At 41.7% G+C, this 17,092-nt stretch overlaps 1 protein-coding gene across 3 annotated transcripts in view; it reads right to left on the bottom strand.

Moving 5' to 3' along the window:
- Positions 1-17,092, bottom strand: part of HSF2BP (heat shock transcription factor 2 binding protein) — a 99,757-nt gene that overhangs the window by 3,092 nt on the left and 79,573 nt on the right. The window contains exons 8-9 of one of the 3 annotated variants that reach the window (XM_030576762.1): positions 12,110-12,207; positions 3,359-3,410 (exon numbers count right to left, since the gene is read on the bottom strand). In XM_030576762.1, the coding sequence (XP_030432622.1) occupies positions 12,143-12,207 (65 nt within the window). In that variant the 3' untranslated portion in view covers positions 3,359-3,410; positions 12,110-12,142. Of the gene's footprint in view, positions 1-3,358; positions 3,411-7,728; positions 7,788-12,109; positions 12,208-17,092 lie in introns of those variants that run through there. The other 2 variants (XM_030576772.1, XM_030576753.1) reach the window with 2 other exon arrangements.

Genomic DNA, 17,092 nt, shown 5'->3' with positions numbered 1-17,092 from the left:
GCAGATTGGCAGAGGCCCTGGGGCGGGGGTTTCACCTTCCTCTGCAGCGTGGGGCACTGGTCACTTGCTGGAAGATTCTCTGCACCTGAAAGTCTTTAAACCATGATTTGAGGACTTCAATGTCTCAGACACAGGTTTGATACAGGAGTGGGTGGGTGAGGTTCTGTGGCCTGCGTTGTGCAGGAGGTCAGACTAGATGATCATAACGGTCCCTTCTGATCTTAAAGTCTATGATTCTATGAAAAGGGGATGGGGAGAGAAAAAGTTCCACCATTTCTTGCCTGCTTTCTGATTGTTTGTCTGTCTTCAGCAGGAAGGCACCCTTCTGTACTTTGTGTGCAGTTATCTCAGGGTCAGAATTCAACCTTACATACACACAGTAACTTCCCTCAGCTCTCATTTAAGGTTCAGGGAGTTCCTATCCATGACAAAATCTGAAACACTCTGTGGGATGAGAGCATTCACAGAGAGACTAGCTCTACACATCACACCTTTGGGTCCAAAAAGAGATGTACTCGTACACTCAATCCAGCTGAAAAGAGCATGCCATGGCAAGGAGCTCTTCTCTCTCTTTGCTCCACAACCCCAGGAGCCAAGGAACTCTCGAATGTCTGGAGGCACAATTTGACACTAACTTTTCACATGGTTTTTCTCTGAAGATCATATGTGCCCCCAGTCTGTCACTGACTAGGTTTAAATTGCAGCAGTGTCAGCTCCTCAGCTGCTGTACAAAGTAAGAGGCTCAGGCACTGAGATTCATAATGCTGTAGCAGCTTCACAAGGTAACACAAAGGGAAGAAGGAAATCAGTCCAAGCCACTAGACTTGGTCTAACTGAAAATCTCTGGAATTCCCTTTGATATATTTGATATATTTTGACATTCATAATGTCAGTATACTAATGATTAGAGGATTGAGGGCACGTCCTGCATGCCTTAAGAATCCAAAAGTTCCAGGACTGCAGGATCATGCCCTATAAGGTTTAAATGACAAAGATAATGTTGATTTTTTTTTTAAAAAGAGTTTCCTTTGTCAGATGAATACCATGACTGAACATTTGTATCGAGTTTGTATTTTCAAAACCAGTTCACCCTTACTCAGACAAAGCCTAAAGAACAACGACAATTTGCATTTGTTTCTAGACATTGGCTGATTAATAAAACAAACAGCCAAACTTTTCCCCCCAAGGAATCAAATCAATTCTGTTTCCGCTTAGTCACACTTTCCTCAGTAAAGTATACTAGACCATGTTTTTGCACTTTCAAAACATTCTATAGGGCCTGATTCTCCTATTTTACACCAACGTGGATCAGGAACAATTCCAGGGAAGGCAATGGAGTTGATTGATTTAAAACTGTTTCCGAGACAAAACTAAAGCTCTGTCCCTTTTTAGATCTTATAATGCACAGTTTTTATGATATCTGAACAGAATATAAATAATGGGATTTCTTTTACTGAGAATCAGCAGGGATGAACACATTGACACTGGCAAAACAACTATGACAAAACAGTCAATGTGACTATAACAAAGTGCTGTTAAATGCACAAAAGTAAATCCACTGAACCTCCCCACATCCCCAAAAAAATACTACTTGTAACTGTAGTAGGAAATAATTGAGGTAGAAGGATGACTTAAGTTGATGATGTACCTTAAATACAAACAACGGCAAAGCAATTTTGGGGACAATTTAAAGTGTTACCTTTTGTGCATAAAGGAGTGTTCAGTTGCTTTATGGAACTACTAACACCTCTTTCTTAGGAAGCTCTATTTCCCCCTGCCCTCTTTTCACATTGCATAACCCCAGAAGGTTGGCTGCTACTTGCACTTATCCATGTGTCTTTCATTTTAAATCACAACTAGAATATGAATATGATTTCGTCTGCTGCACAATTTGTCCAAATTAAATTCTGTGGTGATTAACAACCATGACAAGTACATACAGTATCTTCAGTCAGGCTCACCCTTGAACATGATGAGACATATACACCCTGACGCAAACTCCACTGAAATTGACCGAGTTACACCAGGATGAATCTGGTTCCACTCGTTTAAACAGAGCCAGAAAGGAATATGTTGCTGTATTGTTCTGAGAAGAAGTAGATATTAAGATCATGGTTGTCGCTTACTTTCTTCATTAGAACAATCTTACTGATGTAAGAGCCAGAACACATGCCAAGGAGAAATTTTATAATCACCTGAAAAAATCATTAACCTTGAACTACATCTACTTTCTAATGGCATATTGTGTAAGCAACAAAACAACAGCACATGATTTTGGGACCAGGGATGTTCCCCTTCCAATTGTTTTCATCTTGGAGGCCGCCAGGGTGCTTACGTGCACTTTCGACTGCCGTTGTGAAATATGTTTTTCCCGGTTTGTTCTTGTACTGCCTCTGCAGGAAATCAGAGCCTTTGACTTCCTGTAAACTGCAGATGCATTATTCTTTGTATTCCCCAAATAGGAAGTCCTGGGGTCATTCTGCCAGATAAATGGAAACTTCATTTCATTTCAGCACAGGATTAATAGCTAGGAAGTGTCAGGATATTGATGGGCTGATAACAAGACAGTCAGACCAGAAGCCTTTTATGGGCACCAGAGCTAAAGCATTTGGCTACAGACATGAAACAATATCTGTATCAAACTATGGGGAAGGAATGTTACCTGATCAGAAACGATACAGACATTTCTGTTATTGCTTTGTTTATCCCATTGTAAACTTTACAGCTTTATATTTTAGGAGGGAAAGAAATAAATTGCTTCTGATGACTAAGCACTATTTTTGATGATTGAGTCCTATGATTTTTGTTCTTCAAATCTCAGCACTCTCTAGTAAATGGGCCTGATTGTCCTCTAATACTTACACATCAGTCTTACAATAGCATAACTCCACTGGCTTCAGAAGGTATTCTTCTGATTTGCACCATGTAAGTGAGAGGAAAATCTGGCCCCAGATTTTCTCCTGCATATAATTTGAGGTTGCAAACTTCTCAAGAGACTGAGCACGTGGAAAATCATTGTAAAAGTAATATTTAAGACCATTAAAGTCTGTGAAGTTAAACCAGGCATAAATTTGGTCCATTATATTTTAAGCATTATCCAAACAGAAACTAATCACCACCACATTCCTGTGAGGTTAGTATTATTATATTCCCATTTTGCAGATTTGGGAAAGTGAGGCAGATAGGATAAGGGGCTTGCCTATGGCCAGAGAGTTAGGTCAGAGCTAGGGTGTAGAAGCCAGGAGCTCCTGGTTATCAGTCCTCTGCTCAGTTCGCTAGACCCTTCTCCCGCTCCCAAGATCCAATTTCAGGAACAATTAAACACATCATTTTACCATAATAATGAGCTAAAATCATTTTAGATGCAACTCCACTGATGTCCACAGAATTCCACCAGGGATTAACTTGGCCTGTAGTGGAAAGAGAATGGAAAGACAGGGGTTCTTATGTGCACCAATTGACAAAAATTCCTGCACTAAAGTTTCCAGGGGTTGGGGTACGAGGTCTTCCTGAATGATAGGACTGTACATACTCTATGTTTGTCTATAAACTGCTGTATTATCTACAATATTTTCTTCAGGCAGCTGCTGAAATGGAGGAAAGACCTTCTTTCTCTGTGGAAAGGAGGAATATCTAAGCTCTGGGTTTTCATGAATAGGCCTTTGAGTATATAAATAGAATCCTCCTTTCACCTCTTCTAAGAATATGCATGTTAACCCAGTAAACGTTACTATGTGTTTAATGTACAAGCTCTTGAAGCTGTGGCTATTTTATTTTAAACCTGATGTAGAAAAGAAGTCAAATGAGCTTCGTGTGTCTTCCCCAAATGCCTGTTCATGAGAACCCACAGGGGAATAATAGATAGCTATGGTCTAAGAGTAATATTGAATGGAATTCTGAAATAAGCTTTGGAGAACCCAGCCATGAATGCCCAAATCAGCACTGACCCTTCCAGAGGAAGGATGCCTATGTTAATGAAGACATTTGGGGGCTGGAAAGGACCCCATGTAGATCATCTCAATTGGTGATCATTTTAGAGGATCTATTGCCACAGACACTTACTCTAGTGCCATGAACAAGAAAAGAAATCAGCATTGTATCATGGAGATGAATCATTGGATGAAGCACTGATTAAGAGGCGGCTTTGGGATTTAGACAGCTTTGATACTCTGTCTGGTCCTAGCTCAGCAAAGCTCTTAAGCACATCTTAACTTCATTCCCCTTCGGGGAAGTACTTTAAGCATGTGCTTAAATCCCATTACAAACCATGGAATGTAAGTATGACTTTAAACATTAAACTCATGATTATGTGCTTTGCTGAACAGGAATGGTTTGCTGAATTAAGGCCCTAATAAGGAATGGAGAGTATTTCATGGTGATGATCTTCTTTACTTAAGCTGGGCTGGTTTTGAATGCTGAAGGTCAGTTCCCATTTCTCTTGTTACAAGGACATTAAAATAGGCCCAACAAAGAATGTAACAGAACTCCACTAGCTGTCACTTTCAGCCCCCAACTAAAACCTCTCCAGTGCATCATCAAGGATCTACAACCTATCCTGAAGGACGACCCCTCACTCTCACAGATCTTGGAAGACAGGTCAGTCCTCACTTACAGACAGCCCCCCAACCTGAAGCAAATACTCACCAGCAATCACACAATGTACAACAAAAACACTAACCCAGGAATCTATCCTTGCAACAAAGCCCATTGCCAACTCTGTCCACATAACTATTCAGGGGACACCATCATAGGACCTGATCACATCAGCCACACTATGAGAGGCTCGTTCACCTGCACATCTACCAATGTGATATATGCCATCGTGTGCCAGCAATGCCCCTCTGCCATGTACATTAGCCAAACCGGACAGTCTCTATGCAAAAGAATAAATGGACACAAATTAGCTGTCAAGAATTATAACATTTAAAAACCAGTCTGAGAACACTTCAATCTTCCTGAACACTAGATTACAGACCTCAAAGTCGCAATACTCCAACAAAAAATCTTCAAAAACAGACTCCAACAAGAATTGGAATTAGTTTGCAAACTTGACACCATTAAATTAGGCTTAAATAAAAACTGGGAGTGGATGGGTCATCACACAAAGTAAAACCTATTTCTCCATGCCAATTTTCCCCCCCTACTGACACCTTAAAGACTAAGATTTATTTGGGCATAAGCTTTCATGGGTAAAAAAACCTCACTCCTTCAGATGCATCTTTTGTAGTGATAATCAGATGCATCTGAAGAAGTGAGGTTTTTTACCCACAAAAGCTTATGCCCAAATAAATCTGTTAGTCTTTAAGGTGCCACCAGACTCGTTTTGGTGGATACAGACGAACACAGCTACCTCCTAATACTTTTCCCCTACTGTTACTCACACCTTCTTGGCAACTGTTGGAAATGGGCCATCCTGATCATCAGTACAAAAGTTTTTTTTTCCCCTCCTGCTGATAATAGCCCACCTTAACTGATTACTCTCATTATATTTAGTATGACAACACCCATTTTTTCATGTCCTCTGGGGGTGTGTGTATATATTGCATATATGTGTGTATGTAGATCTTCCTACTGTATTTTCCACTGCATGCATCCAGTGAAGTGGGTTTTAGCCCACAAAAGCTTATGCTCAAATAAATGTGTTAGTCTCTAAGGTGTCACAAGTACTCCTCGTTCTCGAGTAGGAGTAGGGACGTTATTTTACCTCTCTATTTGGCACTGGTGCAACCACTGCTGGAATATTGTGTCCAGTTCTGGGGCCCACAATTCAAGAAGGAGGTTGAATAATTGGAGAGGGTTCAGAGAAGAGCCATGAGAATGATTAAAGGATGAGAAAATATGCCTTATAGTGATTGATTCAAGGAGTTCAATCTATTTAGCTTAAAAAAAGATAAAGTTAAAGGGTGAACTGATTAGTCTATAAATACCAACACAGGGAACAAATATTTAATAATTGGCTCCTCAGTCTAGCAGAGAAAGATACAACACAATCCAATGCCTGGAACTTGAAGCTAGACAAAGTCAGGATGGAAATAAGGCATACATTTTTAATAGTACGAGTAATTAACCACTGGAACAATTTACCAAGGGTCATGGTGGATTCTCCATCACTAACAATTTTTAAATCAAGACTGGATGCTTTTCTGCAAGATTTGCTCTAGGAATTATTTTGGGGGAAGTTCTATGGCCTGTGTCATACAGGAGGTCAGACGAGATGATCACAGTGGTCCCTTCTGGCCTTAGAATCTGTGAATCTATGGGAAAAGGAAATATGCAGAATGATTCTTCATTCCCTGAGAGATCGGCATGAATTTGAAATAATGCTCCACAAAGAAAGTTATGAGCTCTCCTAACGGATCTATTACAATTGACTCAAACAACTGACACACCAGTATTGAAGGACATGCTCTGTATGGGAGAGAGAAAGGGCTGATGGCACATGTAAAGGACAGTTTAGAATTGGTGAAATATAAAATTGAAAGATATTAGATAGGAAATTTGTGATCAAAATTAGTAACAAAGGAATAAATCTAACAGTAAATCACTTTTGTTACAGACTAAACTCAAAGGAAAGAAAGATGACTGATTTATCAAAGAAAGAATTAATGGTAATACGCACGATAAGTACTGAGTTTGTGGGGAGACAAAGGTTATCAAGGAAGATTTACATTGTGGTCCAAAAGGGTATGTCCTTTCTACAAAGGGCTAGGAATGCCGTGGAAAGTGGGGATCTCCTGGACTGGGTAAATAGAAATGCTGAGGGGCGGGGGGAATCTAGGGGCACCTATTTATTTCATTATTTGAGTATTAAGAAAAGAGATATCAGTAAGCAGTCAAAAGAAGGCACTTAACAGAGCAAATTGGGCAAATTTAGAGAATGAATGAGCAGGGCCCCATGTGTTGTGGTATTAAGAATGAGAAAGGGAGAAAGAATGGGCAGCCCTTCAGGGCACCCAAGCAGCAATGAGGCAAATGATATAGTAAAAGAGAAACACCCCAGGCCCCAACCCACAGCTCCACTTGAGGGTGGTCTCGCACAACAGAGTGATTTTATGTCACTACTGCACTCTTCATATTCCAGTGCCACTGTGTGCTGAGCCAGTCTGCTGTTGCATGTCAGAACACAGCCTTTGAGCTGCTCTCACTTGTGCCTGCTGCCAACAGCCCCAAGAGGAAGCTGTGGCAACCAGAGATCCCCTTAGCATAGGAATCTACACTGCAGTGATCATCCTGTGGCTGGATAAGCCTTTTTTTTTTTAATATATTAAGGCAGCTTTGTGCTGCTGGAGTGCAGCCAAGTGGACTTTGGGGTTGGGGGGAAAGGGAGGAGGTGAAAAGTTCAGCAAGGGAAGTGCCGAGAATAAGGCTCCTACAAGAGCTATACTGCAAGACAGTGGGTTAAGACCCTCTACACAGGAGCTCCATGACTTACTCCACCAGAGCTTGGCACAGATCATGGAGGAGCCACCAGGTTTTGTGGGCGCAAACTTCCCCTGCTTCGCTTGTAAGAGGACCTGGGCAAATACCTCTTCACACCAGGTAGAAAAATGTGTAGGAAATACTCTGCTGGGAATCTCACAATTTCCTGTCACCAGTACAAGAATAAACCTACAACGAGGAGGGTCTAGTATATTCAGATTCAGTGAAAGGCATCCTCCAGTCCTATGAGTCTATGATTCTATGACCCTTCTAAGGTCCAGCAGGGCTCCCTGAAAGTTGTGCCATCACAGGGGTGTTGCAGTGGCATAAGCACCTTTTGGCCAACTACAGCTTCAGAATCATGGCATCTAAAAACAGAAGAGGAAGGGGATAAGATGAACATTTCTATTCTGAAGAGTTCATTTACTCTTGCTCATTGGAGGATTTCGCTGCTAATCCAACTGTTTTCACCTCCTCCCCTTGCCCACCATTTTGTTTTAGCACTTTCAGGTCCCCCTGCAGGCACAGGGAACCCTGTAAATGAAAAATTGTTAGTAGTCTAGCCATTAGCTGGCGGACACACCTGGGGAAGTTAGCAATAGGGAGTGACCCTTCTCCCTTGGTTCCCGAGGCAGCCTCTTTGTGTCTCTGTAACGTCATCCTTGCCTGTCCTTGGATTATTCCCTTGGCAAAATAGCATTGAAACAGTCTATCATATGGTCCTGAACTTGCATCATGGAAGAATTTACTGGCGCTCTCCCCTCCTGCCTTGAAATTCTTCTCTCACAGTCCTTGGCTTGTGGAAGTGTAAAATCCTTCTGTTACACGATAAGAAATTCTTCAAAAGGGAGGTACTTTTCTCTGTACTCTTCACTATTCTTTCAGCAGCCTAGTTCATGCCCTAAGCCTCCTTTGATCATGGTATTGCTCTACTCAGCGCCTGCAAAAATATACCACCACTTCTCAAGAATTATGGGCAGCTAAAGAAAGCCACAAAGCTGCCCCCATCCTGCAAGATAAGAAACATGCACACTGCATTTTCCCTGTGAACTTCCATTAGCCTTTCTCCTATATAGAAGAGTCTCATACGACTTCAGAGTTTGTACTTTGGAAAGGAGATCGTTCCTGACCATTAATGCTTTGGCACCATGCCAAAGAGTGGCATTCAAGTAGGACAAAGGCAAGGGCTCAGTGTCACTCCTTAACTGTGCCAAAAGCAAGACGTGGGGGAAAGCCCAAATGACAATGCAGTTTGGAGAATGGAAGGCACTATACAAGGCTGGCTTTCCTCATTAACCCTTACAGCTGGCATCTTCCAGACAGCCAGAGAGATGCACTGTAAGGAGGTAAGCATAGACATATGGATCACTATAAGTATAGCCAAAGGGTAACATTTTCAAAGTGCCTACATGGGTTTAGGATCCTAAGTCCAATAACTTTCAATGGTACTTAGGGCCAGAATTTTAAAGGTATTCAGACACCTAAAGATGCAGGTAGCTCCCTAGTTGGGTTTTCAAAAGCACCTAGGCACCTAACTCCTGTAGGCACCTAAATACATTTAAAATCTGACCCTTAGAACCCTAAGTCACCATTGAAAATGCCTTTAGGACACCAAGTCACTTAGGCACTTGTGAAAATTCTACTGTTTTCCAAATGTTAATGTTACATTTTATTGCTAGGTATTACTGACATTTTTTCTTTTTTTTTTTCTCTTTTATTTTTGCATCCCCCCCACCCATTCATTCCCTCGCCACCTCCTTTGCTATTTCAAGAGCAAGGAATTGATGGTGTGTCCATGAATAGCTGAGACTGGTTTTGTTTATAGTTCTTAGGGGATTTTATACAAATATCTAGAATTCCAGGGCTTTTCTATGTTCATACACTTCAGTAAAAAAAACCCCAACAACATGCACTTTTTATTGTGTTAACTTTTTCATCTCTCCTCCCTGCTCTTCTGCCCACCCTCCTCCTCCCTCTAGCATCAACACTCCCCCTCATCCACACTTATAACCATGACATCACTACCACTGATTCATCCTGCCTTCTCCTCCTCATCAGTCCCCTCTTGCTGTTTCCTCTATGAGAGTTTTAAAATCCACTCTGCCTCTTCTTTTCCCCCAGGGCTTTGCTCCTTTCTCACAATAACTGTTTCTTCCTTCTCCTCTCTGAACTTTCTGCAGCTCCCTTCTCCCCACCCCACTCTTGACTACCCAAAATGTCACTTCCCTCATGTGTCTTTCTCTAGTCTCCCATTACACTAACCCTCTCCTCAGGTGCCTTCATTGGCTTCTTTTCTTTTTCCACATGAAATTCAACTTTATGCTCCCACCTCAGGGATGAACTTGGTGATCTAGCTTTTATGATTTTCAGTGAGTAACAGATTTCCGTGTTTTGCTTTGTTTTAGCATCTTACTGTGGCAGAGCTCAGTTCCAAAGTCCTTCTCACAAACAGGAGACATTTCAGAATTTAAAATGTCTTCTAGGAAAGAAGCCTGGCTATTCATTTTAAAGACAGCCAACACAAAGTAACGTCTCTCCAAATGGCACTCAGCTCTTCAGACTACTTATTCCAAAGTTGGTTGACAACAGAAACCACCAAATCAACCAAACAGAGGCTGTGTTTTGAAATAGCCCTCTCAAGAGTGAAGAGATTCTCTCTCCCTTCAGCAATATTCCTTTCCAGCAGAGCTTCTAAAAACTGCATTTGGATTTGTGGGTAGTTCCAAAAATTCTCTCTTGCAAAAGAGTTGAGGTGTAGGGGGAAACTGTTGCCCCTCAGATTAAAGTGAACAACAAAGCCAATGCCACAGAATTACCTTTGGTCACTTTTCAACCAGTGTGACTTTAATCTATGGGAATGGGAAGAGAATTTGGCCCAGTGGTTTTTTTTTTTTGTTTGTTTTTTTTCCTGTTTATTGCATCAAAAGCCATTCAGGATTTAGATGAATAAAATGGTACCTAATTCAAGGATTATACATAGTCTGATAGATAAAATGCATCTTTTTATATTTTCCCATATAGATTGAGAACTGTTCAGAGCAAGGGCCTTGCTAGTGTACTATGCTAAATTCTGGTTCTGTTGAAGTGAATGGCAAAACTACCATGGATTTCAGTGGGATTAAGTCTACCTCTCTGTCCAGAAAGTACTGGCACTAGCTCAGTAACAATATTGCACACTCTGGATTGACTGCAGCTTTGCTAAGCCTTTCTCTGTGTACACGTATCATTTATAAGGACAATTACAAAAATAAAGCAGCAAAGTTACAAAAGCAAATATCTAATACCACTAGATTTTACGTGCCTCTTAGCCCTAAAGAAGAGCCAAGTGTGTAGACTGAAACAGCTTTACACAAAGTTTGTTTTAACTACTTACATGAGCACAATCCCACTAACCACTCATTTCTCAATGTTATTGCAGCACCTCAAGGGCCAGAGGTTAAAAAATGCCACAGTCAAACAAACAACTCAGAGTTCCTAGCTGCAGTGAGTCCATTATGTTTCTTTGCAAACAAAAGCATGGTAGGTCAATCCTCCTCCCACCCCCTAACCACTGATTTGGGGCTCAATGCTGCAAGGTATTGAGTATGCTGGAGAAATGTCCAGGGTGGGATTCACAGGCACCTACATCCCCCTTAGCTGTCATTTTACATACTTATGTCCAACATTTAGGCACTGCTGGCATTCACAAAACCCCTGCTCAGCTGCCACCTAAACCTGTAAGTGCCTAAAATCCCTAGACACCTACAGTTCCACTTCTAAAGTCCCCAGAGTGCCTAAATTTTGGTAGCTGGGCATGCACACAGCCACGAAGTCATGACACTGCCCAGCAGCTCAGTGACTAACTCCCACACAATTATGCATTTCCACACCTATCTTGCCTTCAGGGCCTAGTCTGATAGGCATGCTCAGATGCATATAAACAGACGCAAAATGACCAGAGGAGAAGGAACCTCCCCCACTTCTAAGCACTGGATTAAAAGCTCGAGCACTCACACGCATGACAGAAGTGTGGCCAGGCCAAACCTGAATGGCACTATAACCCCACTGACCAGGGTGCCACTTCCGAAGTGGGGAGTCGGAGCCAAGCCCAAACCCGCAGGACAAGAGCTGTCAATCTGGAGTGAGTGCAGGGCAGGCTCAAGGCTGCTGGAACAATTTTTTATTTTTTTTTTTTTATTTTATTTTTTTTTTTACAGTGCAGGTGCTTAAACCACTGAACAAAACTGTACACCCAGTCTATGATGGAAGCAGATGTTTAGTTGCTATTATTACTTCAAGCTGGGGGTGCTGTTGTACCCCTAGTTCCAGCACCTGGGCAGGCTCACTCTCCAACCCCCTTCCCTTACCTTCTCTCAGGGCTCCCACCAGTTTTAATTTTTCTGTAAGGGTGGGAGCCTTTGTTTCAGATTTTGCCCCAGCCCCCAAAAACTTCTGTGCAGCCCTGATTAAAGGCTTTCATTGACTGGGAGCTCAGTCTACTTATCTTGTCAAATAGAATCATGGTATAAGTACCTTCACAAGGAGAAGATATTGACTAGCAGAGAGTCCTTTAATAAAGCAGACAAAGACATAACAAAATCAGTGCCTGGAAGCTGAAGCTAGACACATTCAAATTATAAATAAGGCACTTTTTTGTTTTTGTTTAAAAAAAAAAAAACAGCGAGGGTGATTAACCATTTCAACTTCTTACCAAGCGATATGGTGGAAGTCTTCAGATCGGTCTTCAAAGTATGCCGTAGTTAAACCAAAAGTGGTTGGTCTGGATGGTAAAGGGTGCACGTCTATGGCCTGTGTAATGCAGAAGATCAGATAAGAATCAGCTCTAGGCTTAAAAAAATCTATGAACTGAAGCTGTTAAAGCATTTTAAATCTTTTCTGGACATATTCAAAATGAATTACGGGAGAACAGCTGTAGTACAGCCTAATTCCAACAATGGAAAATTTAAAAAAGGTCTACACGTCTGTCTATGTGTACCAGGATTTTCTAGGACATCCATTACCATAGTACACACATGCACCCTAATTAAATGTGGAAAGCACAGGTTTATCCCAAAAACTGTTCTGCTACACCATATATGAATGTATGTTATATACATGGCTGTTGCAGAAAAAATTGTCACACTATATATAATAGGTTATATATTCTGACATGATCTACAGTCACACTTTCTGCTTGGGTTTCTTTCTACTGTATGTTGGTTTCTGAAAACACCTCTCCACAAATAGAATTCGTTTAAAACTTGCTTCTCTCTCAGGCACTGTATTTTTAGCATGCATATTCATTACATTGATTTGTTCTGCCATTATGAGATACCTGGTCCTTTGCTAGTGATGTAGTCATATGCCAGCAATTATTTGCAATAGAACAGACAACATGCTTGTTATCTGGAAATATTTCTTATCTATTGCGTTCTGTCAGTGTTACCCTGCACTAAAATAATATATCTGTTCTCAGTAAGTCCCTATTCAACTGCTATGACAGATTTCCCCTTAATGTTTGGTGAAAAGCCTGAAACAGTGCATGCCAGAAAAATACCACTTTGATGAGCAGTATTTGGTCCCATTTTATGGTGCTGAGACAGGTCCAAGGGCTGAGTTCTCTCTAACTTATACAGTTTCCGAAGGCAAACAAGCTAGTAGGTTTCAGCCTGGTAGTTTCACCTTATTTTGACACAAAACAAAAGCTTGACGTGAATGTTCCGTCACAGATAGCTGTATCTGACTGCATGATTAATACTGTTTTTACTTCGCCTATGACCCAACGTGATATTAAAATCTTCCTGGTATCTCTTATTTATATAGATATAAAAGTTTTACAAGTGAGCGAGTAGGGGAGAGAGGTGCGAAGAGGGAGAGTCCACATTTGGACCAAAGCTGGTTTTATTTAATAACACTGGGACTGGGTCGTGGTTCCAGTTAGTTAGGGCTAGTCACTGGTGGTCTTTTAGAGGAGCTGGATTCTGACCTAAGAGCACAGGAAGAAGTAGTGAATTAGGTACAGTGACAAGGGCAAAGGGGGACTATGATTTGCTCCACCGTGCCACTTTCTTCTTCAGTGGCAATTCAGCAGCAGGTCCTTCCCTCCGAGAGGGACCAAGGGACCCACTGCTGAATTGCCGCCGCAGAGCCCAGCGTGCCGCCCCTTCCCCTTGGCCGCCCCAAGCACCTGTTTGTTGAGCTGGTGCCTGGACCCAGGTCTGCTTGTCAGTGAGTGTTAGAACCATGCAGGGAACTGCTGATGCATTCCTGCCTCGGGTGGGGCTCATTAAGTCCACCTTAGGTATAACAGGTGGGAGTAGTTCTCTGACCAAAGAGGAAATGGGATGAAGCAATCCTCAGGAAGTGTGCTTAATGCCGCAGTTTATGTTGGGAAAGGGAGCTGTGCCAGAAATTATGAGACAGTTATCCAGAAGTCACTGCAACTGAGATTGCACCTGTGTGGGTGTGGGTCAAAACTGCAACACTTCAGAACGCAGCTCAACACGATTAGCAGGGACACACCGATCCATTCAGCCTGAACCGGGTTCTACCCACCAGTTCCTTTAGGAAAGTTTCAGTTCTCTAATATAGGCCTGGCTTAATAGTGCCCAGAGCTTTGCTTTCCTTGCTCATTTTAAATTTGTTAACTCAGTGCCAGGAGCTACAACTATCTACAAAATAATAATCATAGATTCTGGTGGTTGCATCTTTAAATGGCAGAAAAGCCAGATACTCCTTTCGTTAAGCTAACATAATATCCCCCATTGAAAATTCAAAGAGGTAGACCCAAATGACTGCCAACTCAAGCGGGGGCCAGAAGAGGAGATCATTGCACTGAAATAGTGAAAACACCTTTGACAAAATGGCCTAGCAGTAGCACTCTGTCTCCAGGCTGACCCCACCAAGGAGGCTGCTGCAGCTTATGCGGCTGCTTTCAGCTCTACTTCAGTAAAAACCAAAAAAATCTGTTATGACAGTCATGCAATGAGCTGAGCATAAGTATGGGATCTGAAGAAAAAAACTTTAAAGGCCGGAAGCAGCATTTATAGGGCAGAAAACCATCTAATAATAAGCTCTCATTGCCCCTGCATGCATAGAAATACCAAGGGGAAACTATGACTTTCTACATTTTGAAGTGACTCATTTTCCCTCAAAGTTGAAGAGAGCGTTGAAGATCCATATTTTTCAGAGTGATTCACCCAGAATGGCCACTGGGTTACTGGCTGAGTTAAACTACTAAGCTAAGGGATAAAAGCTAACGTAAGGGCCAAGGGACTTGGAATGTACCAGCTATTTGCAGGATAGCTTTGGCAGACATTAACACTCAGTTGTCTCTAGTAAATCTTAAATTGCTTTGACAGGGGGCAGATTGGGATATGTGAATGGCTGTGTCTTTCAGGGGAGAGTTTCATTTCCTGGCAAGGGCGACAGAGTCTGGGGAATTGGCCATAGTTGATTTAAAATAAAATAAAATTAAAAAAAGCATACTTTTTATGGATAAATTAACTGACTTTGAACTCTTGCGTGGGTGAGTTAGCCCAATTCAGCAGCATGGTTAAAGAGTTATGTTACTTCCATCTCATTGTCAGGATTCTGTCTCCAGACTAAGAAAAGAAGTTCCAGATAGTTACCCACACACTTTAACACAAGAGAACTTGATAGCTCAAGACACGGATGATGGAATGTGGAATCTCCCCCATCTCAGCTCAAATCACTCCTAGAGCAATTTGTAACCAAATATTGACGCATAAACTGGCTATCTGATGACCCCTATAAACTGAGCTGTTGGCTTCAACATAGTTCCCAGCAGACAGGTGTCCACATCACAACTGGCACAGAATGGCACTCTCAGCAGAAAACAAAAAGCAAATGGTGTCTAATTTCTCTTTAGAAGTAGTCAACCCCTCAAGCTCAGAGCTTGGAACAGTGAGGAGACGCTTTCATTTCCAGTACCTGTGCTGAGTCTAGAAGGTGAGGGAGGCAGTGACTGTAATGTGGGGTTGCATAGGTTAGCCATCCACACAATAGAATGGTTCTGAATCATTTAGAAGGTCCCTCTCTCCCCCTCCCTACTTTTTTATATTATACACACACACACACCAGCGTCATGTCAAAAGCAAGTATAGAGGAGGGATTTGAAAGAGAATAGAACAGATTAGCTCTCTAGTTTCAGTCTCCCATAAAAATTGTTTTAAAGCAGTTTGACTGATGAGGGCTCATTTCTCTGGCTCTATTTCTGAATCTTCATTCAGGACTGGGTTCAGTTCAGTTGATGTCAGCTACTTAGTTGATGTCGCCAGGGAGTGCTTGTCTTCAAGAGGAACCTACTCCCCGGCTTCCATAAAGGGCACAGTTAGAGTCATAGTTTACAACCGTGAATAGCTGCAATGCAACATATAACCTTTAAAAATCAGTGTAAAAAGCAATCCTTTGGTAACTTGGAAATTATTTCACATTTAGGCTCAGATCCTACAATCAGCTGCATGCAGTTGGGCCCCTGAACCATGCACGAGCCCCAGTGAAGTTAGTGGAGCTCTCTGACGGTGCAAGTGTCCACCTAAAAGGATCCAATTGCGAGGGTGGGGATGGGGGCTCATTTCTTCTGTGTGAAGAAAATTCTGCCAGTGAATTGGCTGATATAATTATTAATAATTAGTGTACATTCCTGCCAGAGGTAGCCAAGACATCTTTCTGTACATTTTACAGGGATGTTCATCATGGGTGTCCCATTGTGGTATAGCCCTTGCTGTGTAGTCATACGAAGAAATGAAAATTAAGCCAAACCAATTTAAATCTAAGGCCAGCAGAAAACTGTTCTTTGACTAACAACCCCACATCCACCACCCTGGATGAAATCTTGTGGCTAAAGCGGAGGGATAGGAATCAGGAGACCTGGAGTCTAGTCCCAGTTCTGCCAAAGATATTTTGTGTGACCTTAGATAAATGATTTAACTGTTTCTTTGAGCCACATCCTCTCACTTCACCACAGAGGCTGAGAAGCCACAGGAATCCCTTCCGTTTCTCCATCTCTAGAAAACGGATAATAATTCGAACCTGAGAGCTAGCACTGGATGAATTATTTGCAGCAGTTTATTCTGTTTACAAACTATTCACAAGAATACCTAGATTGATAATGAATAAATTCGTAACAATCATTATTTGATACATGCCTTATGTGAACATATTTCATCTGATGGATGGCTGGCAAACTATTCACTATGACAGCTTCTTGAAGCACTTATATTATGCAATTAGTCAATTAAGTCACGATACTATTTCTGCTCCCTGACACGATTATGTCTAAGTCCACAAAGAACTTTCAAGATGACATCAACATAGCCAACACAATTTCATATTTGCACAAATGTTCACTACACTTTTCCTTTTTACAAACAATCTTACATGCAAAATTTTGCGCACACAAATGGTTGTGAAAAGTAATCAAAGGAGTTGTGTTTGAATACTTTTGTGCAGCATCTAAGCACCAAGGGGGGTGGTTTGGTGGTAAAGACACTGGCTGGGGACTCAGGCAAATTAGGTTCAATTCCTGTTGTAACATAGCCTTCCTCTGTAACCTGGGACACAGGAAATAACACAGACTTACCTCACAGAGGTATTGAAAGGATCAATACATTAATGATTGTGAAGGGCTCAGATACTACAATGATGGAAAACAAGTATCTAGATAAGGTAA

The sequence above is a fragment of the Gopherus evgoodei genome, chromosome 1 (assembly GCF_007399415.2).
Source record: "Gopherus evgoodei ecotype Sinaloan lineage chromosome 1, rGopEvg1_v1.p, whole genome shotgun sequence".
NCBI classification, from domain to species: Eukaryota; Metazoa; Chordata; order Testudines; family Testudinidae; genus Gopherus; species Gopherus evgoodei.
The sequence above is the reverse complement of the archived record's forward strand: the minus strand, read 5'-3'. Positions and strand labels throughout refer to the sequence as shown.